The sequence below is a fragment of the Eufriesea mexicana genome, unplaced genomic scaffold (genome assembly GCF_001483705.2).
Source record: "Eufriesea mexicana isolate 0111107269 unplaced genomic scaffold, ASM148370v2 scaffold4744748300, whole genome shotgun sequence".
NCBI lineage: Eukaryota > Metazoa > Arthropoda > Insecta > Hymenoptera > Apidae > Eufriesea > Eufriesea mexicana.
Window position 1 is genome coordinate 42,505 of NW_016907858.1, and position 26,581 is coordinate 69,085.

At 40.9% G+C, this 26,581-nt stretch overlaps 1 protein-coding gene across 7 annotated transcripts in view; it reads left to right on the forward strand.

Annotated features, from left to right (window-relative positions):
- Positions 1-501: 501 nt before the first annotated feature.
- Positions 502-26,581, forward strand: part of LOC108556082 (nuclear receptor coactivator 2) — a 220,903-nt gene continuing 194,823 nt past the window's right edge. For 5 of the 7 annotated variants that reach the window (XM_017912056.1, XM_017896792.1, XM_017896710.1 and 2 more), the window contains exons 1-2: positions 502-1,035; positions 2,610-3,710. In XM_017912056.1, coding sequence (XP_017767545.1) covers positions 3,682-3,710 — 29 coding nt within the window. In that variant the 5' untranslated portion in view covers positions 502-1,035; positions 2,610-3,681. Of the gene's footprint in view, positions 1,036-1,322; positions 1,367-2,609; positions 3,711-26,581 lie in introns of those variants that run through there. The other 2 variants (XM_017897037.1, XM_017912134.1) reach the window with 2 other exon arrangements.

Consider the following 26,581-nt stretch of genomic DNA (forward strand, 5'->3'; position numbering starts at 1 on the left):
ACGGATCGTCCGTCGTTTCGCGGTCCGAGGTTCGTCCGCGTGTCTTCGACCACCTTTCCCGCCTGGATTCTTGTGCGGTTTTACTCGTCGATTTGAGTGACAATCGCGAGCGATGTAATCGTGCCCTGACGTCACACGGCTAATCAAGTGCACACACGAACGCAAACACAGGCGCGCGCGCCTGCTACTCGATTCGTATACACGGATGGTCTACGTAGCTGCGCACGGTATACTACGTATAACACGTATAGGGCCGTGCACACGGCTAAACTGATAGAGAACGAAGGAAAGGGAAACAGTGAGATCGCGAAAGACAGAGGAGAAAGAACGGAAACGGATAGATAAGAAAGAAAGGGAGATATATATATGTATATATATATATGTATATATATATATATGCGTGTACATATATATGTATATATGTATAATATATATATGTGTATATATATATATATGTTGCGTAGCAAGAGAACGGTATTAGAGAAAAGGGGTGAGGCGTAAGACGTATACACGGAGGACATTTCACACTTGCATACGTCTACACAGGCTCACGAGCCTTTCGCCTTTATAAAACATTATGCGCAAATATTACAGAGAAAAAGACGAGACGGTACGAGGCTCGATGTTTTTTCTTTTAAGATATTTGACCATCGATTTTTCTCGAATGACGTGTTTTTGTGCCTCTGTAAAGGATTTCGCGTTTTCAACACGTGCGAGACAAGGCTATGAAATAGAATAAAGAAGAAGAAGAAGGAGTGAGAGAGAAGTATCTACATCTCGTGGCGCCCCGTTGTGTTTTTTTACGGAAAACTGTGCTCGGAATCTGCGTGAACTTTGAGAGTGGAAGATAATGTTGAACAAATGGGGGAAGAACGAAATTTTGTGGAAAACGATGAATGATTAGCGAAAGAGAAAATTTGATCTCTATGCATTTCACCTCGTCTGATCAGTGAAATTAGTGAAGAAGCAAACGAGAAGAAGTTTGAAACTGGAACGAACTTCAATGGACAAACAAGTTTTATCCCAATCAAACCGGTCAGTGAATGTAATATAATTTTTGTGTGTTATCGTTTAAGCATTTTCTCGCTGTTATGTGAATTTTTATCGTGAGTATAGAAGTGTGTACGTGTGACACGATTGCGGGTGTACCTTGGTCGTGCGATAATAAGAAAGTGGGGTCTCTACGTTCCGTTTTTATTAACTTGTCGGACGGTCCACTGCTTTGAGAGTCAAGTTCGTCGCGCTTCGCTGTACGCGCCGTGTCTGGCGCGCACATATTTCCTCGCGCTTTCGGTTGCGCTCCGCGACAAGCTTTCTATTCCAAGTGAGATGAAACATTTCCTCTCCGTGATATCGAGAACTATCGGTAAGGGTAATTGCGAATTATGCGATAGTTACGAGTTTGACACTTGCAATTTTTTCGGTTACATCATTTTTTCAACGTGCTTTCTTTTTCGCATTTTATATCGTTCTTCTCTTATTTAATTTTTCAAATTTTGCTTCCCAAGTATCATCGTCGGTGATTAACCACCATTAGAGGGCAGCACGACATATTTGACATTTACACGGCCGTTATAAATTTCAAATACGAATAGGCTTCCATTTTGAAACTGATACGATTATTTTATCAAATTTTTGTCATGTTAATCATGTAGAAGCATTTAAACAAATACGCGAGTGTATAATAAATAACATTTTACAAAGGAGAGTGTTTTAAATAATATTAATTTGTAATCGAAAAGAATGGGTCTCGTAGTCTCTCTAAATTGGCGCTATTCTCATTCGAACAACAAGAGAACGTTGTGTCACATGGATCGGTTGTTTGTATGTTTCGCAAATATATTTTTTCGCGTTTATCTTGAGCTGTCAATTCGCTTGACAAATCTCTGAATTCCACGAGAAAGTAGTGCCCATAGGTAGAGAACGTAAACGTCGACGACGACAATATCGATCAACTTTTCCTAAACGTGCCTCGGTCTACATATGTTCGGAAGCAGAATGGGGTGTGGACATGCGCATATACAGACCATTGTATTAGTAGTGCGTCGTCAAGTGCGACGCCATGTGATGCGTGAGATTGTGTTACAGTAATAAGCATTTTTCGTTTTGAAAAATTGTTCTAATTGAAATTAATATAAACTAAATGTGTTTATTAGTTGGCAATAATAAAGTGATATAACAATAATCATAAAAAGGGATAATATATGATTGTCAAATTTCGTAATAACCTGTTCGTACACTGTGAGCTGATAATTTAAAAATTATAATTTTTTTTTTTTGCATAATTACGATATTTCGGATGTCTGTACTGTACGAAAAATTATAATAACGATAAAGTAGTTTATCAAAGTGTTACAGCGTGTTAGAGTTTCACAAGTATTATATTTATGTTTTATTGCATCGGTTTCACTTTCTGCTTTGCTTGTACCACTTACTTGACGCAAAGGATCATGGGTAAAATATTGCAACGAAACTTCGCGTCAAAAGTTTCTTCGTTTTCTTTTCGGATATTTTAGATAATAATAATTTTTTTTTTCGTACGTTCATTATCTATAACAAAGAAATCGCATAATTGACTTTATTTAACGATTATTTTTGTTTATTAACAGGATTGGGAAGAATAGGAAGATCTCTGCAATATCCAACGGAAGGGACATTCGTCGAGGACGAAAGAATCTTCGACAATTCAATCGCTGCAAGACGATTTCGAAAAGAAATAACAGTTCTCAGACGTGTTTGAAACTGAAACGTCCTCTCCTCTTCACGAGAATTGGCTGTCGTTGAATATTTATAGGAGATTCGACGTTTGGAGAGTAGGTTGAAAACCGATCGTTCCTTAGGAGTGACAACGGCGAGCTAAAAAAGCAGGAACGCCTAAGGTTTCTATTCTTCGCCGGTAGATTACGCATACGGTTAACGAGAAGGAGATAGGAATATCTGGGCATGCACGTGAACGAGTGAGAAGGTGCCGTGTCGAAAAGTGAACCTGGTGTTCGAGGGCGAAAAGGAAACGACAGTGTGCTCGGTCGATAAGAAGAGTCGCGTAAAGTGCCAAGAAGATCAGAGAAAACAAAGTGTACTTAATTTCGTTATTATTCCTCTTGCACGACGGTGTGATCTTGTGTCGGTGACGTGGCAATTCCATCGTAGAGGACACTCCGAATGTCGGTAAACGAAGAGGAAACACACGATAGGACGATGCGATTAAGAACGCGTGTTCGGTCAGTGAGTGTCGGTCGAGGAAAGGAAACTATTCGTCTTCGTTGATTTTTCACTTTTCCGATCAACACGGGACGGAACGCGAAGTGACCAAGAGTGAAGCGAAATATTACGTTTTTTTGTTCGTTCTTTTGCGGATTCGCGAGTTACTAGGTACTTGATTCTCTGTGCTTTCGAATTCGACGGAGAAACACGGGTTTTCCGTTCTTTCCGGAAGAAAGAAGAAAAGATTTCACGAATTGACGAATTGCAATAGTGTCAGTGGTGATAATAGTGGTGCGTTCGTTGATCGTCGGTGGTGTTATCTGCATTATTGCTTGTGCGGGGGTGTGGTGAAAAGAGGTTAGTGGTGGTGGTGGCACATCGTGTAAAAAGAGAACACTCGACTGTGACTCTTAACTCATTACCACGGATCTCCCTCGGCAATTTGACGCCACAGCCATCCTCGATGAGAGGAGGCACATGTCCATTGCTGCCGCTGAAAATGCAGGGTAAGTCCTTTTTCACTCTTTTTCTTTCTTTTTTCTTTCCTTTTTTTTCTCTTTTTTACTTTTTTCTTCTTATTTTAATCTTACGCCGTTTATTCAACGAACGGGTAACTTGTTCTCGTTCAGCGTCCAATTTCTACCGTATCGTTTATTTATTTAGGCGATTCAAAGATCACCGTTTCGTTACCTCGATATGGCGGCGTAGCCCGTGCATATACAGACTTTTGCTGCACATGTTGCACACATTGGTCGCGGAGTTAAGATGTAAAGTAAATGGAACTGTTACTATAGTTGCTTAGCACAATTAACCTCTTAAGTGAGGAATTACGCGGGTGAAAGTTTTATATACGTTTCCTCCAGCCTCCATGTTGCCATTTTTTGTTTACTTTGGAATTTCGTACTTTAGCGTGTATTTTCCGATTTTATTTTATTTTCCATGTAGATATACGATTACGAATCACGACGCGTCGAGATTCGTGAATCAACGTTGAATATTACAATGTATAATTATTTATTTATTTTTCTTCAAAAAGAATAAACTTGGTTTTTAAAATAGAAACAAATTTTTATTTATTTACGCAGTTTTCGCGATGTAATAAAATCGTGGGTATCGTGTAAATTTTAGTATCTTTTTTATCATACGTCTAATTGAAGTTTAGGTATCATTAGACGTAGAGCAGTGGATGTTGAATATAGGTCATTTAGAGGGAGTATATTCGAAATGCTTTACTCGCGTTATGATGATATCTGACAGGATTGCGTTAGTGGAAGGAGGCAGGGAGTTTCTGAGGTCGCATGGGATCCCACATAGAAGCCGATTGCAGAATAAAAATGGTTTATGCGTTTCCTACATGTGTCACTTTAAATTAATGAACGGCCTAAAAGAGATTCAGCGTCCCGGTTGATGCGAAATTGGACATCTGGTGCATCAAGAAACGATTTGAAATAATATTATCGTTGCGTCACGTTGAATATCTCGTTGTATAAGACAACAGGGTGGTCGAAAGACAGGGATCTTTATTTCGTTTTGTATATTATATTTAATTTAGTTGCGCCAGAATAATTGTTTTCTTTTTATTTCTTTTTTTAAGCTTAAGAAGGTAGCAGATTATTATTCGTACAATAGATATGAAGTTTGGGTTAGGTTTGGGATAAATTGTAATTAAGAAATTAATATCTAACAGAATATTTTGTTTTTTAAAGTAGGATCACATATTAGCGTAACAATTATTGAAAATTACTTATAGCTATTTTTGGTAAAATCGATGTTGACTTTCATTCAGGTAAAATATTACCATATCGGGTTGGCCAATAAACAGCGTCGAGTTTTCACTAAAATTTTTAATTTCGTACTAAAAAGAAAATAATAATTTATTTTCACAATAACACTTTAATTATTATCATTTCTTCTATATCGTTTTAGTTGCACGGTATAGGCTGGTATAGCGTTAAATATAATTGTGATAATTTTGGTAATATTTAATACAACGGACACAATTTGAATAAATTATGTAAATGATTTACTCGAGTAAAAATAATTAAAGAAATTTCTTATATCTTTCATAGCTGAAGAGATTTGAATTCAAATTAGGTATTTTTAAGATCGCAAAATTTATGATATCACAAGTACGATATAGATTTTAAATATTAAGAATAAATATGTAGATATCGAACAATTAATTGCTATAATATTCGTGTCCGAAGCTTATGAAATATGTCCTCCATATTCCATATCTTTTAGTCTTTCAAAAACACCCATGTTCGATACTAATCCTAGGGTCATTTTGTAATAAAAGAGCTTAATGCTAAAATATACACGAATTGAAAAACTAATCAAATTTCGCCATTGACGTCACGCGGTTTGTATCGTGTAATTTTATCCGCGATATTAATTTAATCGTACGTTATCACGATTCACACGTATTCGGGTTTATCAATAAAATCTCTCTATTTCCTTGCTGGCTATTCGAACAAAAAATTTATAACATATCGAGTAGCTATTCCCCTTAAAACTGGGTCATAATTATTTTTTCCGAAAGCATATTCTATCTATAAATCTAATCTATCTATATAGATAGGTACCTATAAGTATTATATGCAAATAATAATACTTATAGCGGTACAATATATTTATAGCGGAAAGCAAAGAATTATATTGGATTCCGAGAAAAAGGATCCATAGGTTTATGGATTTAATGAATTGCCAAGGGTCTAAAAATAGTCTTCTAAAATGTAAATGTAATAACATAAAAATATTAAAAATAAAATTTAGCATTTCGATATCGTTTACTCGCTCGATCTCTATTAGAACTCAAATTTCTGACGCTTATGTGGCTTCTTGGCTTATGTGTCCTTTCCTCAGCAACGTTCCCAATTATATTCTTACTTAAACGAAAATCAACGTTAATTGTCCCAAAAGCAGCTACGTGTAAATTTTTAGAAATCGCGAAAAATAAAATATTCAAAGCCAGTCATTCAGCCCCCTCTCGATAGCTTCAATATTAATCTATCAATTTAATAACTTTCTCACTATTTCCCACTGAACTTTCGCGTGCCGGAATTCCGTATCATTTCCTCTAAAACCTCCGAAACTGCCATTTAGAAATTTATAATGTCGTGCACGGTTGTCCATCGTAACTAGAAATAGCATCGTTATAGCCCCGCTCTGAGCAGTCCTTTTGCACCGGTGCTGCTTTCGCGAGCATACATTAGTCGTTTAATATTCGACATAAACATATTCCTATGTAATCCTTCAAATAGCTTCGTGTCCCCGTTCGCGTGCACGGAAATACTCAAAATCTTCTCACGAAGAATGAGCGAAGAAGAAAGGAACTGTGTGTATCATCCGTCCTTATGTTTGAGTTAAAAAATTTAAGAGCTCTCTCCCTTTGAAAGCTTGAATTGTGCCGACACCTGCTGCTCTTTTTTTCTTCTCTTTTTTCCCCGTGTTTTCCCTTTTTTCTTTTTTTTTTTTTTTTTCTTTTTTTTCCCTTAAAGGAAACCTTTTGCATCCAGCTTCTTCCAGTTTCTACCGAACCTATCTCGAGGCTCGTCTACCTGAGATACCTACTTCTTGTTCTTCTTCTTCTTCCTCGTTGTCTTGTTTTTGTTCTCCTCCATCTTCTTCTACCTTTTCTTCTTCTTCTTCTTCTTCTCCTTCTTCTTCGTATTTCGAAAGATCCCTCCCGTTATACACGCTTAGATACACGCTGCCTAAAACTATCTCGCTGATTGTCTGTTGTTCCTCGTGGCTCTATCAATATTAACACTTTCGCTAGAGGCACGGCTAGCTAGTCGTTGGGTGTAATGGTGGGTTTCATATCTGAGAATCTTATAGCTTTCGATAGTCTCAGGATTTTGTAAATAGGTCTGTGCACGTTATTTTCTCTTAGCTCGCGTTGGCTAGGTTTTACTAGGTTTTACTTGGTAGATTGGAATTTGGCAATGAATTTATTTCCGAGAATTCCATTCGTTCTTTGCGATGAATATTTATCACTTACAAACTAGAAGTTGGCAATCTCCTCGCTAAAAGGGACACTTTGCGCGAGTGATTTAGGACAAAGGATCCTAGTTCCGCGTTAATTTCAGTAGCGACAAATTATTACGTTTAATCGACGACTTTTGTTATAAATTGTAATTGCAAATTTGGCCATTAGTCGATTTTTTAATATTTCTTACACTGCAGTGCTAGATTTGCATGAGAGACTATGCTAGTTTGCATGGACAACCTTCGCATCGTAGGAATATTGGATAAACGTTCATGTTATTTCATTAGTTTATTTCGTTTCGTAAGTAAATTTAATTCGTAAAATAGATAAACGCGAGTTGCATAAAATTGCTGGAAATGAATTTAAAAATATGGAAATTCGAATGAGAATAGAATTTTACGCGCGGTCGTAAAATACTCGGTATCGAATACTATTGTTCAAATACGAATTAGTATCATGCGTTTATATATTGTGCATTTGCACGTGTATTATCCGTGAGACGATGCACAGGTTTTCTCGTTCATAGAGGTAAACACGAATTATTTGGCGACTACGATGGAAAGAAGGACGAGTATCGTAGAAAATATCGGTCAGTCGTTAGGTTAAACTTGGTCATTTGAAATTCCAAAGTTGCCAACGTTGTCTCGATTTCGCACGTTTGCTCGATTTCAGTGTATAGCTACATGGTAATAAACCAGTCTGCTCAACGTTATGCATTTTATGACATAAGGAACGATTTTGCTGTTACACAGACGTAGGAGAAATAACGTAAGCGAGCATAAGCGAGGAATCGTTACGAGGCTGATGTTCCCTAGTCGAGTAGCAAGTGAGGGAAGAAGGCTGTTGCTATCGTACGGTGTGGAAACGATAGGAACATTTTTAGACACTATTAGACAACTCTCATTCGATAAGAAGTTGCGTAATGATACATATTCTATTGCTTTGTACGGGCAATCGATACACAGTAGGCGAGTACTTGCATAACAACCGATGGACTTAATTCGAAACAGATGACACGAAACTTGGATGTGTTCTCACGTAACAGCGGCGTCGAGGCCTATGTCCTATTGTATCGAATAGAAAGATTTGTAATCTCGGTTTCGAGTTCGGGTAGCCGGTGAAAACGAGTTTTCCTCCTTTTCCATCGTAAAATTGCGATAACTTTGTATAGCTCGTTCAGTGAATAAGCACGAGTACCCTTTATTCTATTGAGTTCGCCGGGGATTCGCGTTCTCGCAAATAACTCCTTCGAGTCTGGTACAATGAAACGGCGGTAAGAGATGAATTTTTGCGTCATTAAAATATAGAACGAGCTTCTGGGCTCGCAGGAGCGAGGACGGAACGAATAAAACCAAGTAGTTATCGAGTTGCTTCTTAACGATATCTATCGTTCCGCGATACGGAATACGATTTCCATAAGATATCCCCACTCGAACGGAAGCGGCGCGCGATACTAGGTAAATACGAAGAACATATTTCGCATAGGATAAGGACACTTTTAAGTAATACGCTTTTACGTTTGCTCGTAATCCGCCTGCGACGATATGTTTTATTAGCTCGTAAATAAGATCTTAGAAACTCTTCTCCGTGCTACGCTGGAGTACGCGGTACATTCGAAAATAACAGCCTCCAGAACGAATTCCTTGACTCGCTTTCAGGCTCGCCGAACGAAGGATAAACGACACGGCAGGCAACCTCACTCTCGCGTGTCTCCTACGTATCAATTCTCTCGTATTAAACGAGATGCAATAGCGTATCGAAAAACAAGACGTATCCACAGGTCGTCGCCAAGGAAATTGTAGAGGCACACGAAACATAAGATAGAACGCGACAAGCGCGCGGCACGTCTCGCCGTCCGACGGGGCTCTCGACTGATCGCGCGGAGGAGAGAGAGTCGCGTGCGCGGCACATGTAGCGAAATAGAAACTTGGCTCGCTTTTGCGTGGGCGTGCAGCACCGTGCAGCTCGCCGCTGTATAACTGATTCATCATCCACCACGGTGTATCCATCGCGAGGCATTACACTCTACATGAACGGGCCGAGTAATTAAATCTACGTCGTCCATCAGCGACGTTATCGTGTCGGTACGCGGATAGACGCGAGAGCGAGCCAGAGCCGCGGAATCAGAATAGAACACGATCGTTAATCGCGTCATTGTTCGTGGCCTGTGTCACGATCATCGTTTCTGCGTTCCGTCCGACCACGCGACGGTCTCTAACTCTCTCCGACGAAGCGCGGCGGAACGCGGAAACAGCGAGTAAGCTCCGCTAAACGCATCGATCGAGGTGACGATCGATAAGGTTAGATTCCTAGATACAAACCGGTGATAGCGTAGAACCCAGAGGAAGTGCAGAAAGGTCGAGAAGAGAGCGAGAGAAAGAGAGAGAAAAAGCAGGCAAAATCGGCCCGTCGTAATCCGTCGAATAGCGGATAACGTGTGGTAGTGAGTCACGTGGTCGATGCCGAGCGCGGCCGAGAGCCGAGCCGAGCCGCGCCACACCGCTCCGCGCTACACCACTCCGCGCCAGCTCGGGATATAGATCCTCCGGTGTACGATGCGACGTTGCCAAGTGATTGCTGTGAAGCCGGCCGGCTGCTCGACCAGCCGACTCCGTTCGTCCGCCTTACGAGCCTCTATGCCTGCCTGTATTCCTGCCTGTGTGCCTCCCTGCCTGCCTGCTTGCTTGCTTGCTTGCTTGCTTGCTTGCTTGCTTGCTTGCTTGCCTGTCTCTTCGTCTGTCCATCCGTTCGCTGCTTCGTTCGTTCCTTCCTTCGTATACTCCGACCATCCGTTCGTCTCTACGGGAAAAATAGCGTTGCCTTGGCTTTCTTTCCTTGCCTTGCCTGACTCACACCCTGACCGCGTTTCCTTTCGCGAAAACACCTTTAATTTTCCATCGCTATGTCCGATATTTTTTTCTCTCACTTTCTCGCGGAACCAGGCACGTTGTCGTTCCATGCGCGCGCCGATGATGTAATTCCTTTGTTTCAGTCTGGTTTCAGCATTTCCTTTTATCCCATTTCTTCCGATCTATCCGTTCGATTAACTTTTCAAGCGTCCGCTTCCTCGTTCGTGTAACCATCGTCGCGTCGGTTAAAAATATGAAAACGATCCATTGCCAAATTATCATCCGCGTTGATCTTCGAAAAAGCATCTTCGCGTATTTTTCATTCGTCTTTTATCTCCTTTCCTCTTTTTCTAGCCGTTACGAGATACGATACTTAATAAGGCTAGAAACGGAAAAGAAAGATCTGGCAACGTATATTTTTCTAAGCACAAGGCAAAAATAACACGGCGTAAAATACACCGTTATGTATCCTGTATATATTTATTATGCGTAAACTTACACAACGCATCATTAGTACACGCAATCATTTGTTGCATAACGCATAATGAATTAGTAATCATTCCCAGAGGAAAGACATTTTACACTACGTGTAATCTGTATAAATGGCAGGTACCGTTTTCTCGGATAACACAATACCAATTAATTTAGACCTGCGAGGGCATCGCTGATCTCGGCTTCGGTACTTTGAATATTTTTACGTAATTTCGTCTTCGAAACTCACGACCGGTATTTAGAACGCACCGTTATCACGGACAGTGCCTGTTTGTTTCTCGGAGTCCCCTTGGATTCGAATTTACACTGTGTTTTGTTTCGAGAGTAGCGCACGATCGAACGAACGCGAACTTTCTTCGCGGCAAATTTCTTTTCATCGCTTTTTGCGTCTGATCGTATTCTTAATTTCTCGACAACTGCCGATGACACATTCAAATCGAGTAATTCACTCGACTTCCAAAGGTATTCGATCTATAACGCGAATGAAGCGAAACGTGACTCTATTTCCAAAAGAAATTTCTTAATAGATTGCCCGAGTAAACAATCGAAAGTACGTCCACTTTATTTTAAAACGTCGATTTTGCTGGAAGATAATCGGTGAAAGCGTATGATTAATCGTAGGTGTAATATTCGAGCCAAGGCCTACATAATACTTGTTTAAAGGCCAATGGAAAAGTGTAAAAAATTTCTACGCCACTGATTGGGTATTCAGCTTAATTTTACGCGCATAGAAATTTGAAAAGCCGTTAATTGATTTTTTCTTTAATCCACGATGATTAATTATTTTCGAGTTAAATCGAAAATCAACGACTACGACATTTGCCATAGACAAACGTAAGTATTTTGCACTTGATTTGCAGTTAAAAACGCTGTAATATTTTTCGAAACAACATCGTCGCTTTTTACATGGTAACTTTTCCATTTGGTAAATTAATAATAAAAGTAAAGGGGTATCTATCTCGGCTCGTTGTAGACGCTTTGTTTTGTGTATAAATGTGGTAATCAGTTCGATAAAATGGTCTTATCGAAACTTTCATTAAAAACGCTTAATCTGGGCTACCGAAGTGAAAACATCAGCCGCTTCGACTTCATCGTGGAAAGTTTAACATCGTGCTTTTAGCGTTTTTCGGTCGGATTCATTGGATCGCTATTTTAATTGGCCGAGATGTTTACTTATTCATATGTAAATACTGCGGATACACGGTGTACCGCAGTGTGCATGCTGAAGTTACGAGATTATGCGAGTTTCTTCACGTGGAAAACTCTCAAATCGTCGCTGTTGTCGGCAGAGTGTGACACGGAATTGCGGCGTTGCCAATGTTGCAGCCACTCAAGGGCAGTTCACACCGTGTCACTGTTACCTGAACGAGTAATCGCATTAATCTTGTCATGCGGAGTATTGACGCTGCAAGCGTCTATACGCATTAAAAACAATTACCGATGCACTTTAATTCGACACGATTCGTTCGAATTTTCCAAGCGTGCAATTAAACGAGTGTCTTGGATTCTAGATTGAAAAAATGACTCGTCGCTTGGCGGTGCTAGCTCCGTAAATCTAGGGACCTTAATCTAGGGACTACGCGCGCACACATAGTGAAGGGGAACTCGATACTTTTACATTTTTTTTACTTTTACCTACCGAATTATACTTTCCGAAATTCATTCGAGTATGGGACAACGTTAAACAGGATATTGTAATTCTTCCATGATTTCGAAGAGTTGTTCGGAAATAAAAATTTACGTGATTAATTAATACATCTTAATACATCGTAATTTACGGAGTAATATACGCAGAATATTGCTAATTTTCTACTATTCTCGATCGATATACGAAAAGAGGAGATAAAGTTACGGATAGTAATAAAGTCTAGGGAATTCGCTAGACCGAGGTGGGAATATTCGAAGAAACAAGGTTTTTGAACGAAATGATTTAATCTAAAATTAGGGGTGATTTATGCGCGTTGGATATGAATCATTTCGGATGGATTTAGGGCTTTAGGATCGAGAGGACCGACGTACACGGCGATCTAATTTGTAATCTTCTTCGCAGCGTCTGAAAATAGTAATATCGCATGGAAAAGCCGAAGATAGTCGAGCCACGAGAAAATTGCACTACGTAACGTGTAACTGTAGCACCGGTAATCGTGCCTCGAATCCAATCGATTTTAAAATGTCGGCAAAGTCTCGTGCGTGTGTTCACGTGCTTCTCGTTTCCTCGTACACTAACCGTGAATACCGATCTCGACTTGTCAAGCATTGTATTTTGCGCCAGTTTTTGGTACGAAACTTGATATAATAGTTGCACGCGGTATTCTTTTATTTTCCGTATAGTATTTCCAGCATCCGGATTATCGCGTATCGAATTTAGTTTCCATTTTTTCTCACGTGGATCCAAATTTGAGGTTTCAATCGCGTCGCATAGTACATCGGGCAATCGTATTTTCAACGGGAATTTTTCTCTAGTCGCCTTTCCTTTCCAACGTCGAGAAATTTTACATTATCTTTCACGTAATACAAATTACGTAAAAGATAATAAGCTCGCGAGATGATCCGATTTACACGAGGACCTATATAAAATATCACTCGCGACGAGTGATGTCTAACTTGCAACGAAAAGTATTATTCTTTTCAATTATCGCGTGGATAATACGAGCGTCTATCGATCGCTTTGTTTCGGCAATTTTTAACTAATCGAGCGAATTACAAATTTCACAAATTACCGTAAATTCGGATTCCAAAATTACTGGCTAAAATTTAATAGCTCGACGTATCGTACAAAGACGTTTGTATTACATCGTTCGTTTATCACGCGCGTCGTTTTAAGAATCAAAATCTCTCGAGCCGATAAAGATTTCGCGGTATTTTTCAACGTTTATTTCATTCGCGTGTCGCAGGATGGGGAAAAGATTTGGAAAAATTGTCTCTCGATGCAACCACGCGAATAAACCGTCATCGCTGGTAACATAGGTAACGTAAATTAATTGGAAGCGCACGAAGAGACTGGAAACGATCGCGAGCGCGCGCTTACCAGCGTCGGGAAGCGTAAAATCTGAATTTATTATTTCGTTCGACGCGAGAGGCCTCAGTCTCTTTTAAACTATTCGCAATTTTTCAAAATGGAGGTCAGTCGCTTCTGCGCGAGAATTCTTCATTTCGCCGGGAGATCGGTTTATTCTTCGCGCTTGATCGCGAAAATTGACAAGAATCTCGTTGTCCCTCTTTCCTCTGTTCACGCCTACGTAACAGCCTGGCATGACCTCCTGCTTTCCAAGCATCTTCCGTTTCGCGGGCTACTCGGCTCGTTTCACGCCCGTGAATTTCGGTTATTCCGACAAAAGCGAACAAAAGCGGCGCTCGAATCTCGGATTATCGCTTTCTCCTGCTCAGGCCGTAATGGATGCTGGCAATTAACGTCGCGATGAGTAAAATAAGAGCAACGGTCACGATAATTGTACACGAGCCGAGTTTGTCTTAAAACCTCGCGGACTCGTATATATCGCGAGCGATGTCGCAGCGCGCGAGGAGAAAGTGAGATAATTTGGGTAACCTTATCATTGCTTTTATCGTCGTACAACAAGTGTAACCGTGCGACGGAATGGTCCATTAACAGGACGCGTGGCATTGAAAAATAATTACGGCGCACGTTCCCCAACGATCGGGAAAATTTCCTCGCCATATTTCCCTTTTATGCCTTTCCACTTTTTGCTCGTGCAACCTCGCTGCTGTTGCTGCTGGCTTAGATAGTCGCGCCACACCGCGCCACACCGCTCCACACCGCTCCACACCGCGACACGCCACGCAGCCGGCGGCTCTCTTCGGCCCGCGTTCCGCGTTTCGCGTTTCGCGTTTCGAATTAATTCGTATCACTTTCCTGAGCCAGCGAAGCTTCTGTGCTGCACGAATTGCCCGTATACGGTGCTCGTTAGAGAAGCTGCGCGCCACCGGATTAGACGCCAAATTTGCCTGTGAAACATTTTCTTCCACGTTTTTCTTTAACACTCCGTCTTTCCCAACGCTTCGATCAACGCGTGTTTGCTTGCTTTGACGAAATCCGATTAACCGGAATGGCGACCCTTCGTTCGGATGAATTTCGCGGGAAATTCGCGTGGAAAATTCGCATTTAATATGAAGCTCGGTTTATTGCTGAATCTATTCGATGGCTAGGGGATTGATATCCCGTTATAATCATTTATGTCGTTTTTTAATCATCGCACGAATTATTACGATGTTTTTACGAGGAAAATTGTTGCAGTCATAGTTACAGTTATAGCTTCTCGGTTGGACAGAATTATCCTACGCATAGAGATCGTTTCCTTTCTTGGTATGTGGCAGAAAATAGGGTAAAAGGTTGCGTAACGGCAAGAAAGCAAGCAAAGTAATAATTGGTACTTGCCGGCGACGGAGAGAACGCAGTGCCAAGAATTAAACGTTGACTCATTATGAGTTCGTACACGGCAAAACGAAAGGAAAGTGACGCTGGATACCAGTTGTCTTCACGCATAAGTGCATCATCTCTTTATATGTCGCTCGTATTGCTCGTAAAAGTATGAGGCTGGAATAAAAGTTTCTTTCGTTTCTTCAGCCGATACCAACGAGCACGATTTCTATCCGCGCTGAAACGACAAACGCGTGGAAAGCTGGAAAGGGATATTTCCATGCACATATTTCCATTCATAAAGACTCGCATTTATTATGATAAACAAACGAGAACAACTGTCGTAATAACGTTTTGCATCACGGCGCGTTCAATGTCCTTCTCCTTTTTAAATGCGCTTAAAAGTTAAAAGATCGCGGGAGCGCAGGATATTCGTATAAATATTTTTATTTCGTCCCGATCGCTGAATCCCGTGACAGTTTTGAAATAGCCTTCCTTACCAAGGTTCTCGTAAATGCACATGTAAATCGTTACGTATATTAAATCGAGATAGCGATCATCGCGTGGAGCGGTTAATAGATTAAAAATAATCTTGCGCGTATGTACTTCTCGATTAAAAGTATCATTTCCTTCGGCATTAAAGCTACATCGTTGCAAAATGAACGCGTGTAATACGGAATGAGCGAAAAATTCGATTCTCTTGGATTATTTTAGTTAGACCACTTACGTAATTGCTTCGATTATGTATACCTAATCACGTGTACTATATTTAAACGCACGCTTTAGCTCGGTAGTTTTACTATTAAATAGATCCTGCTAATAATCGACGTTGATACGGCATTTTGAAATATCCTCGAAGCAGCGCGAAATATGAGACAACTTTTGCCTCTGATAATCATTTTTTCTTCTTCTAATCTTTCTACAGAAATAACGCTATAAATATCTTATCTATACTCAACTTTGATTTATATTTTTTCAAATATGTGAAATTCGTCGCAAAATTTTCCGGGCCGTTGGAAATTTGAAGACAAAAAGAATTCGAAAAATTTGCAGAAAATTCCGAGAAATATCTATCACCGACATAGACCATTCTTCCGTGGCGAAAGAAATGCTTAGCTCGCGAAAACTGATTAACGAAACGATAATGCGTTGCACGTAGAGCTACCTGAAACGAGAGATTAGCCTTGTAAACTCCAAAGACTGGGATTCTTCTGCATCTACCCGAAAGAAACGCGGTTCGTTAGTTTCTCGATTCGCTTGAATCGCGTTCGTTGGCTAAGCTACTTACGTTCGTGGGACAAATTATATCACACGCGGCGTACTTAATATACGAGGTACATAGGCGTATACCGGTGTCGAGATATCTAGTCGTTTTGTCATTTTCAAGGCAGATAGCGACTGTCGTCCGCTGCTAACTAATCAGATATCTCTTATCTGCCACGGGGCATCTACGAATAGTAATTAATGCCGGAGATCGTATCAAAAATCGGTTTGCGGGTACCCGTAGTCAGCCGACAATGTAGTCGTGAGTTGCTTATTCGCGATTCAGTTTCCATGTTTTTATCGCCGACAGGTCGGACCGGCTGGAAAGCTCGAATCCGCATCTCTTTTCTTGCCTTCCCGTATGGTAATAACGGGGGAAAAAGGAGAAAATGGGGGGAAAAGGAGAGGAACGGAGTGGAATAGAGCGAAGGAGGAAGGGACAAGGCCGTGCGAAGGGAAAATAGACGAAAATGTTGCAGCGAATCGCCGTTGGAATTAAATCCCGTTAAGCTATTGCTCGCGATAACGTATGATGTATAGTTTATCGGCAGAGTTGGTAAGAATCGGAGTGATCGCGAATTTTTACGCGAATGTCACAGTGTCCATCGATAGAGGAACAAGCTTCGATGAATTTATCCGTATCGTTCGTAGCTCGGAGCTTTTCTACACCTGGCATTCCTTTTACGCGGTGAGAGTGTACCGCGTAGAAAAAGATCGCGTAAAAAGCGCAATGAAGATGTTGATTGGCAATAAAGTATCAAACTCGTCTTAAAAAAAATGCAAACTTTGCAAAAAGTCATTTATCACATAAACGATTATATAAAGGTAAATAGAAAGCGTAAAAGGAGTCACAGGCGTGTAGTCTTATTTGGTAGACGGGCAAAAGAAGCGTACAGTCCTAACTCTTGTAGTTCTAATCGAGTAAAATGTACAGGTAAAATGTACAGATAAAACAAATTCTCGTCTCCTTCGAGATAACATACGCATAAATAATTGCGAGAGTGAAAGAAATTTCGAATATCCCGAAACGTACCGATTTGGGCCACTTTCATAATCACCGTGGTATATGTTAAAATGAAATGTAGAACGAAGAGATAACACCTTTGCACCGATACATAATCAATTTTCTTTTTCCTCGAATATCTCGTGCAAAGCCTATTCTTAATTTCTATACCTACACCTCGAGAGATAAAGAATATACAAAAATTCGTAAATCGTTACTCTCCTTCTTCGCTTTTATCAGCAAGAGTATCTTGCGATGTACAATCTTGAGAAAAAGTAACGAAATAACGAAAAGTTACCTTGAAAGCACAGCACTGTCAATGTTAATGCGTACATAGTTCTAGTTTTTCTCTCTTAACGAGATTAAAGCGAAAAAAGGAATAGAAATTTCGTTACGCAATATTAACGATCTGAGACAGATCGTACGAGGATCGAACAAATATGGCGTCCGGACTCTTCGCGCGGAGTCGTCGAAGGTAAAAAAATTAGATCGTGTTTTCACTTGTTTCGTGCTTGCCACGGACGGAGAAATGTTCGTGTAACTTCTCGTTACGGTCGTAGAAACTAACTGGCGAAGTTTTCCATAGAAGTATTCCAGTAAAAATCTTCATCTCGACTACTTTACCGATCGTCTTACTCTCTACGAATTCTTCCCATTCTTGCTCTCTTTTTTTTTTCTGCATCCTCTCATCCTTCTTCATCCGTTGACTTATCTCACACGATCATCTCGACGTTCGAGAGTCGGTGGATCGAGATTCGATGAATTATTAACGCATAGCTCCCTCGGCTAATTATCAATTACTACAAATACTTCCTCGAATACGATTCTCGCGCCAGATTGCGCTTATAAATAAATATCTCGCCTTATCGGGACCTGTTTGGGAAAGTATTCGGCACGTTGCAACGTTAAATTTATATATTTATTACGAAATAAACATTTTATTTCCCTGGATGCGTTTTACCTGCCGACAATCGCGTTATCTTCCAATGCGTTGCGTCGCCCTTAAAATAGTTTCGAACGCCTATTCTTAACCGGGCACCGCAAGAGTGTAAGAAATGCAATTCTTCTATCGTACGCGAACGTTTATTTATTCGTCTCATCTGGTTTCGTCTGTTTTATAGCGCGAACCGTCATAGGGGTTCTCAATTCCCGATTGCTTCGACTCCGGTTATGAGAACTCCGATTAGATTAGGATATAACGAAACGCGATTCACGGCAATTGGATAGTAGATCGATTTCTTCCTCCTTTCTTCTCTTCTTTTTTTTCACCAGCGAGAAAGATAATTCAGCTGTTGACGTCGAGTGCTCGATAATATTTTCAAGGCTATCGGATTTTGAAAAGATATCGAACGGGGAAAAGTAAAAGTAGGTAAAGTAAGAGGAGCGGAAAAAGAAAATCGTGGAAACGGAGAAATTTGTAGGTTAGGTTATAGGTGTGTATAGAGAAGAGCACGAACGAAGAATGGCCTTTTAATGTTAAATATCGTATTGGGATTACGGGTTCTAATAGTGAAATAACTACGATATACATATATTCTCTTCTTAATCTTTTATTTCATAAGGAAGGTATACGTTTCTTTTAATGCTTCTCTTCAGGGACTAACCGACCCCTCTAAGACGCATCCACAGCTGCACCCGAATCCTGAGAGAGTGTCCAGAGAGTATATTTATATAGAGAGAATATTTACATAAAACATTGCTTCTAGGAACTTATATATTATGAACTATTTATTTGTATCTTATATTCTAGATTGATTTTTGTCTATAGCTAAACCATATCGCGTGGTTCGTCGAATGATTGGTCTTTTCAATTTTTATTGGAAATTCTGCATTCGACGCGATTGCTTTCGTTAAGCTCGATTATGGATATGATATATTTTTTCTCTGATATACGTATGATCGATTTTTCGATATTTCTGCTAATTCGGTTCCCGATTACTCCTGAAATTCGTACACGGCATTCTTCACCTTCCGTGGTCAATTATTTGACTGGTTGGAAAATTTATGCCCTTTTGCGAGAAAAGTGTCCAATAATTTAAATAAATTCAAATTACTTTTTATAATAGGCGTTTTATTAATTTTTTAACATCTTTCACTTTTCTTGTGCCACTTTTCCCGAGGTTCACGTAACATACTTTATCTACCGTGACCGGGCGCATGACCGCTTGACAAATTTATGTCCTTTTATGCCATGCCACTAAAGTATCGATATGTCAGTAAGGCCAATAAATAAAGTCACGGGAATCTGTTCAACTGTAAAAAATATGTTTGCGAAAAATTGCAATAACGAGGCTTCTAATCTATAAAGAATACGCTGGACAATAATGAGATATATATTATTATTTTCCAAACGCAAAAGGTTATGCAAATATTATTTACCTTTTATTTCCTGTCCTTGTTTAAAATTCGAATAAAAAGGGAAATCGATTTGTCTCATGGTCGCTTCAAAATTGATTTCAGTTATTTATCACGCGCTTCGAATTACTTGTTATATAAATACGCGAATTTTGTAACTCATAAGTACATAAATACTCGGCAGGTTTAACATCAAAGTACGCGTAAAATATTATTAAAGCTACATAAACGATAAGCGTCGTTACTGCATTCGAAATACGTAATTGTTTCATTGATAAGAGGAAAATGACGTAATTCGAAGGCGAAAAACATATTTTTTGCGTAATCGGGCGCAAGTAATTGCGCGTGAGAAAAGAAGAATTAATTGCGATGATTTTCGCGAGCAGAAGCGTTCACGGTTTCGACTCGCGTCGAGGCGATTTTATCCAAGTAAAACTCCGTTTACATTTCGTCATTAGTCATCTTCGGTGACGCACACGCGAAGTAATTTCAATTGAGAAATTCCTCGGACGGAAGGCCGTGGAATTCGTGAAATACGTCGCAATAAATTCGAGCAAAGGTTGTCGCCTGTATTCGTTTCGACTTTTATCATTCGAAATATAATAGACGTGGGAAGAAATAGTTTTGTACCGAGCATGACTCGGAATGATCGAATCTGTTAAAACGATAAGAACAATGGATAATTTCTAGTCTCTATTTTCACTGTTACAGTCGTTGCTTTCCAGTTGTTACTTGCTTTGTAACACTTAATTCCGTGAAAAATAGTTTTATTTACTAGAACTCTTAATTTCTAGCGTTTTGTTGCATTCCCGATGATTTTTATCAGATTCTTCGCGTTAATCGCCTGACGTGCGGTATTTACATTTTCCGAGATGGCAAAAGTTCTGCGGAATATGATAAAAAGCACGCTAATTAGGAGTTTTAGAGTTAATGCGCTATTTATATAGCAGAAGGGTTCCAGGAATTTTTAACACCGTGCTTGATCACAGCATCGACAGTCTGCAAAAATAGCGACGCCAATCGCATAATTAAACGCATCGAGCGACCAACCAAACCCTCTGTGCCGATGCAACTGCATCAACGAGTACATCTTCGTCCATCCGCCTGCCGTACTTCCATTGCCCGAGAATCAGCCATAATTACCACTGTCTATACCGAAAGACACGACCGATGTGTCCAAAACGTGAAATTTAACCGAAAATGGCACTCGTCCGCGACGAGTTTCTCGGCCATCTGGAATCGAGCGAATAAATGGCCACGTCGAATGGCAAATAATAAAAGCATCCAGAAGAACGCGTAGTCGATCCCTAGCTTATCTGGTGCCAGCAATAATTAGGGCCCGCGTTGCATCTACAATTACGGCGAAAGGGGACCGTGCGGCCCGATAACGAGAAACGGTTATCGTTTCTGGTGCACGCGTTTCCAGACACACCCCTCTCTCTCTCTCTCTTTCTCTCTCGTTTGACACCACTGGATTCACCGTAATGGCATCGGAGACAATGGCAGTGACGCGATGATTACCGAAGGAGGAGGTGATCGAATAGCAGCGAGAGTGGAATGGGCCCGGTCTTCTTGGCGGTCCGATACACCTCTTATCAATTCGTGGAAAGAGAAGCACGAGCTGCGAAGACGGTGACGAAGGAGAAGAGGAACGAGAAGGAAGCAGGCACAGATAAAAAGAAAAGGCAACGAGGTCGTCGGAGGTGCACACGCTCGACTGCGAGCCAAGATCTTTGCTGGAAGAAAGCAAAGTGCATCGCGTCGTATCTTCCTTTCGTTTCTTCGTTCGTCGTTGGTCGCTGCAATCGTGGACGAGGCCAGAACCCGGCAGTTTGCCGATTCTTCGCCGCAATGGTACCTACGAGGCGCTTGCACGCTCGTCGGGTGAGACATGTCCTCAGCGCTTCGGTCCTAACGCCCGGGGGTGTCTATCTTGTTTTTCGCGAGAGTGCTATCGAATCGTTTGGAAATGTCGCGTTTGTTTTCACCATCGCGTTGGACGCGTCGATAGTCGTGGTTTAGCATTTAGCTGGCTTCGGAGAGCAGGTATAGATAGCGTTTTCTGGGCTTTATTCGGGTGATACGCAGTGAGGCTGCGGTTGGTCCGTTTGTTTTCGGACGAACGAGCGAATTGAACGGTTAAACGGGCTGGGATCGACGCGTTCTTTTTTTTCGGATATTCGTTCAATTGCTAAAAGCCTTGGTTCGTTAGTTTTATCTTTGGGACGTTGCGAGTTCCACGCGGGGGATGAAGTTGGATCTTCTGCGATAGTCGTCTGTTACTCGTTAAGAATTTTTTTTTGTAGAAAAGGAGCTTTCGTTCTAATTGGATGGGATGAAGGGGTAACGGTAACCATGGGAGGGAACTCGGATTTGGGAACTTCTTCGCGTTTGGCAAGCGATCCTCGTTCCCGATTCATCCCGCGGACCTACGTTACGCAAAATGGAAAATCGTACGTTGTCCTTGAAGGGTGAAGAGTATATCGGCAAGTTCCAAGGTTGGAAAAATGATGTTACGAGACAGAGGTGCTCGTAACCAACTATAAAAGAAGCTGTTAAATTGTTTTCGACTTCCGTTATTGCGAAGGAATATATTACGCATAATTAAACGGTGAGAATCCAGTTTGGATTCGCAGTCGGGGTTCGATTACTGAGTAACGAACTATTTCTGGCGAAATATCAAGAATAACGAACGAGTCGCGCATTATCTCTGGCAGATAAAGAAAGCACCCGGTCGTTGAAAGCGAACGGAAAAGACAAAGTATTTTTCTTTCTTTCTTTCGCTTCGCTCTCGCGTCGACGCGTTTGCATCGGGCATCTCTCGACGTGCCGTGTAAGGCCGGAAAGGAGGAAGGAGAGAAATAAAAAGGGAAAAAAGGGAGGGAAGGAAAAAAATTCGCCGTCTCGTTTTAGTAACCAGTCTTATCGGTTTATACTTGATTCTCGAATTACGTTGGCGGTAAACGGGTGAAAAGAAAAGGAACGGGATGATGAAAGAGGCTTCCAGAAACGTCGTTGCATCGCCATTCGAATTCAATCAGAGCGAGTGCGCAGATTCGAAAGAATAGTGTCTCTGCAGAAGGGTCGCGTTGTTCTTCAACCCCTAGCTCGAGCTTTCTGCAAGATCTGCCGACCAGTTTGCAAATATCGAGGGTTAGATCCGTATTTTATGGCTTAAACGTTCGTTGCATTATATAAACGGAAGCATAAAATCGGATGGCTCTGCACAAAGGCTGAATGCGAATACGCGGTGAGAACAATGTCTCGAGTATCGTTCGCAATTTATCCTTCGACTCGTAATTTTCTCTTTTATCGGGTCGGTTTCTTCCGTCGATAAAATTCCCGTGGCATCGCGATACTCCAGAGGCGCAGAAATATTCCAAGCTGTTTAATATTAACCGTAAACGTAAACTTTTCTATGGTCCGAATCGTGCCCGATGCTTTGTTCCAATAAATGATAAAACTAAGAACTTTTACAGCGAAACAGTCGAGTTCCGTGAAAAGGAGGGCACAGTTTTTCCTTTCTGATCATTTTTTAGGTAACATAGCATATTTGTTTATTTTCACTGAATTCCAATTTTGTCAAAGCTTCTGCTCCTAGAATCCGTTGATCTAAACCAACGTCGTTATTTACATAGGTGTACTCTACTCATAGGTAACTCTAGAATATAGGCGACAAAACGCAATTTTAGGAAGTCTTCGTGGCAAGAACAAAATAGTTTTAATCTTTAAAGAAGGTAAAGAATTATCTTCGCGTATTTCTTTAAAACGAAAAAATGACTCCCTATATATTCGCGATAAAATTGGCAAAGCTTCTAGGACACGTGCAACCCTCGTGCAAATTAACCCTTTGCAGTCGACGACTTTTTCGTTACAGAAAAATAGTAATTCGAAAACTTTGTCATAAAGTCGACGATATTTTTAAAATAGTAAATAAAAAATCGTATGCAAATTGAGACGTAGAATTATTTTACTTTGACATTCCACGCATCGTTAGGTAATTTTAAATTTGATATATTAATTAACATCGATCTTTAGAATCCGATTAAATGACGACTGAGAGTCGCCTCTGGAGTGCAAAGGGTTAAAATTACGCGGAATGTGAGTGGCGCGAAGGGTATAGCTGATTTTCGCGCAATCGGAATAAATTTCCACGAGTTCGAAATATCTCCTCCGCAAGAATTCGTAAATGATCTCTCGCCACTGGTAGCGAGATTATCCGGAACTTGCGTCCGAGTCAGCTCTCAGCTTAGAGGGATGATCCGTCCAGTCGGGTGCACAATCGCCGTCTTACCCTTCTGATCGTTGTTTCCGCGATGCCTGGACCTTTGTGATCCGCGCCAACCGTTCGGAAGCCCCGTTCCATCCGAGATGGTCCAGAAACGGTCCAGAAACGGTGGATGACTGGTGGTCGGCGACCAGTTTGCAAATGCCGGGGGTTCTCGTCGTATTTTACGCGCTTGCGGGCACAAGCGTGGTCCACGGGATTCCCATAGAACCGCGTGTAAAGCAAACGGGACGAATTATCGTTTCTACGCGCGATTATACGGCCGCGAGACTTTCACTTGGACCGTTAATTAGCCAACTCCGTTGCTTTCGTGCAAGTCTCGCGGCACACGTCGCGATCGTCGCCGATTTGCCTATGCCGAGTACGTTGCCATCGTTGAGAACAGTCGCGCGATATGCCTGTGTAAGAGAGGTTATACCATCGACGAGAAGTCGAGGAGAAAAATCGCGCGATCCTATCGGCATCCGAGAAAATGGCGCGCTGCTTTTTACCAGATTCTTCGCCGTTCCTTCCCGATAACTACTCGGAATTTATGAGACATCTGTAATTACGTTCGCTGTGGAGTACGAGTCTTACGTCTGGTCCTTTCTTCTTTTCCCCCTTTTCTCCCTTTTTTCTTCTTTCCACTTCCTTTTTCACGCGTTTCTTGCTTTCCTCCCCGTGTATCTCTCGATGAGTATGAATCGAGTAATAGTCACGACGAATAGTTCCTGTCTGATCGCGATCGAGGTTTATCTGGATCGTTTGCTCGAATTCAAGTATTCGCGTTCGTTTTTCCGTTTATCGATATTATCGGTACATTCGATATTTCGATTTTTCAGCACCTTCGCGAGAGAGACGAGGATGTTTATTGATTTAAAATTTCCGAGGAACGATTAGGCTCGGTTAGGTCGACTTTAATTCGAGTAGACGAAGATATCAGAGGTGTTTGAAAACGAGGAATCAGCGAAGAAATAAATTATCGCGGATGGTCTTCGCGACGAGTTAACTCGTCGTTCACGGTTAATGGGTTAATTAGAATGCATTTTTCGCACGTGAAAAGTTAGATGGCGTTTATTAAATGAAATAAAGCTTGATTAATCGATAACCGTACGTCGAGATTATTTTCTGCTTTAACGACGAGAACGAACTTTTCCTTTTTATGGTAGTGAATGACCGGATCGTATAAATTGTATCATCCAAATAATTGTGATCTCTATGGGTTACGATTTACATCGTAAACTTGGATAACCACGCGGTAAAGGAGATCCATTAAAGGAAGACCAATGATTTTCAAACTTCGCGCCAAACCATCTTCGGACCCTTTATCGTGTTATAAAGATCCTTTCGTAAATATTTGGGAATAATAGCGATCCTATTTTCGTGGTCTACTGTGTATAAATAAACAGAATTTCTGCTATACGGTTGTTACTCATATTGTTATATAACTCTTCGATATTAATAGTCTATTATATAGTCTACAACCAAATGATCTAACACATTGCAGTGACGATCGATCTTCGCGAAATACTTCGGAATAATTCGTGTACCAAGATTTGTATTTACATTTTATTACACAATTACATTTTGTTTAAAAAAAGAAAAAAGAAAAAATAATTAAACGACAACACTGTTCTCCATTCTCGCGATTACAGAGACACCTTTAATCTGCGACGCAGATTATGATTATTTCGAATTTACGAAATTCGTAATTAATATTCTCGATTTTACGAAAATTCGGGAAATAATGTAATTCGACGTCGGATAATTAAGGAAACTTTAAGATCGAAACCGTGTTAACACGATCATGGTGGTCAAACGCTTAAATTGCTATAGGAAAATAAAAGAAAGGAAAAAGAAAAATTCTCGCAATGCAGAGGGTTAAACATCTTCCATTTTCCAAGAACGATTCTTTCACCTCGATGCAGGTTGTACCAATTATTTCCTATTCATTTCGCGTTCGTACGATCTCGAACCTCTGTTTATCGAGCCGCAATTATAAGTCAGCATTCCATCGAAATGTTTAATATTTTTGCGATTAACAATCGCTGTTCAGCTCTGGAATCGGATACCGTTCCGCGATCAATCGTACGTAACTCGCGATTAGCTTCACGCAATCGGGTAATTTGTAAATTGTTCCCTCGTCGAAGAATGTCGTGGGCTCGCGTGTTTTACTTATCTGCTCCTCTGTTACCTCTATTAGCGAAAGGTTGGAAAACCAATTACGCCGTTGCTCGTATTTCATTCACCTGGGCCCCCTGTCTATCCGGCGTAAATATATCGCAACGTAAATTGAAATCCGTCTCGGACTTTCCGACCACACTCGAAGATTTTTTCATTCTTCACACCGAAGCAACTTCGATCCGTGGTTAGGGGATGCGAACGCAGTGGTCGCGAGGGTACCGTGGTCGCTGCTCCACCTCGCCACGAATCGGTTACCAATCGATTAATGCTAATTTTATGCCAACAGATGGCACCTTATCTTAACGGGTAATTAAAATTCCTTTGCCGGCGAGGAAAAGAACGCGGTTTATTCGCGAGATCGTCGCTAAATGAATTTTTCCGTGAAAATCGGCGGAAATCGGCGGAAATCGGCGGAAATGGACGGTTTCCGTCGATACGTGGCAACATGTGGCCGTGGATTGGACGACACGTAACGTCTTATGTAACGACTTTGTCGAAAATGTTTATCCGTGACGCGTTATCTCCCTATCTGTTCGTAATCCAATCTCGCGAATTAACCGATCGAGCACGATTCGTTGCCTCGAATCGTTCGACTAAA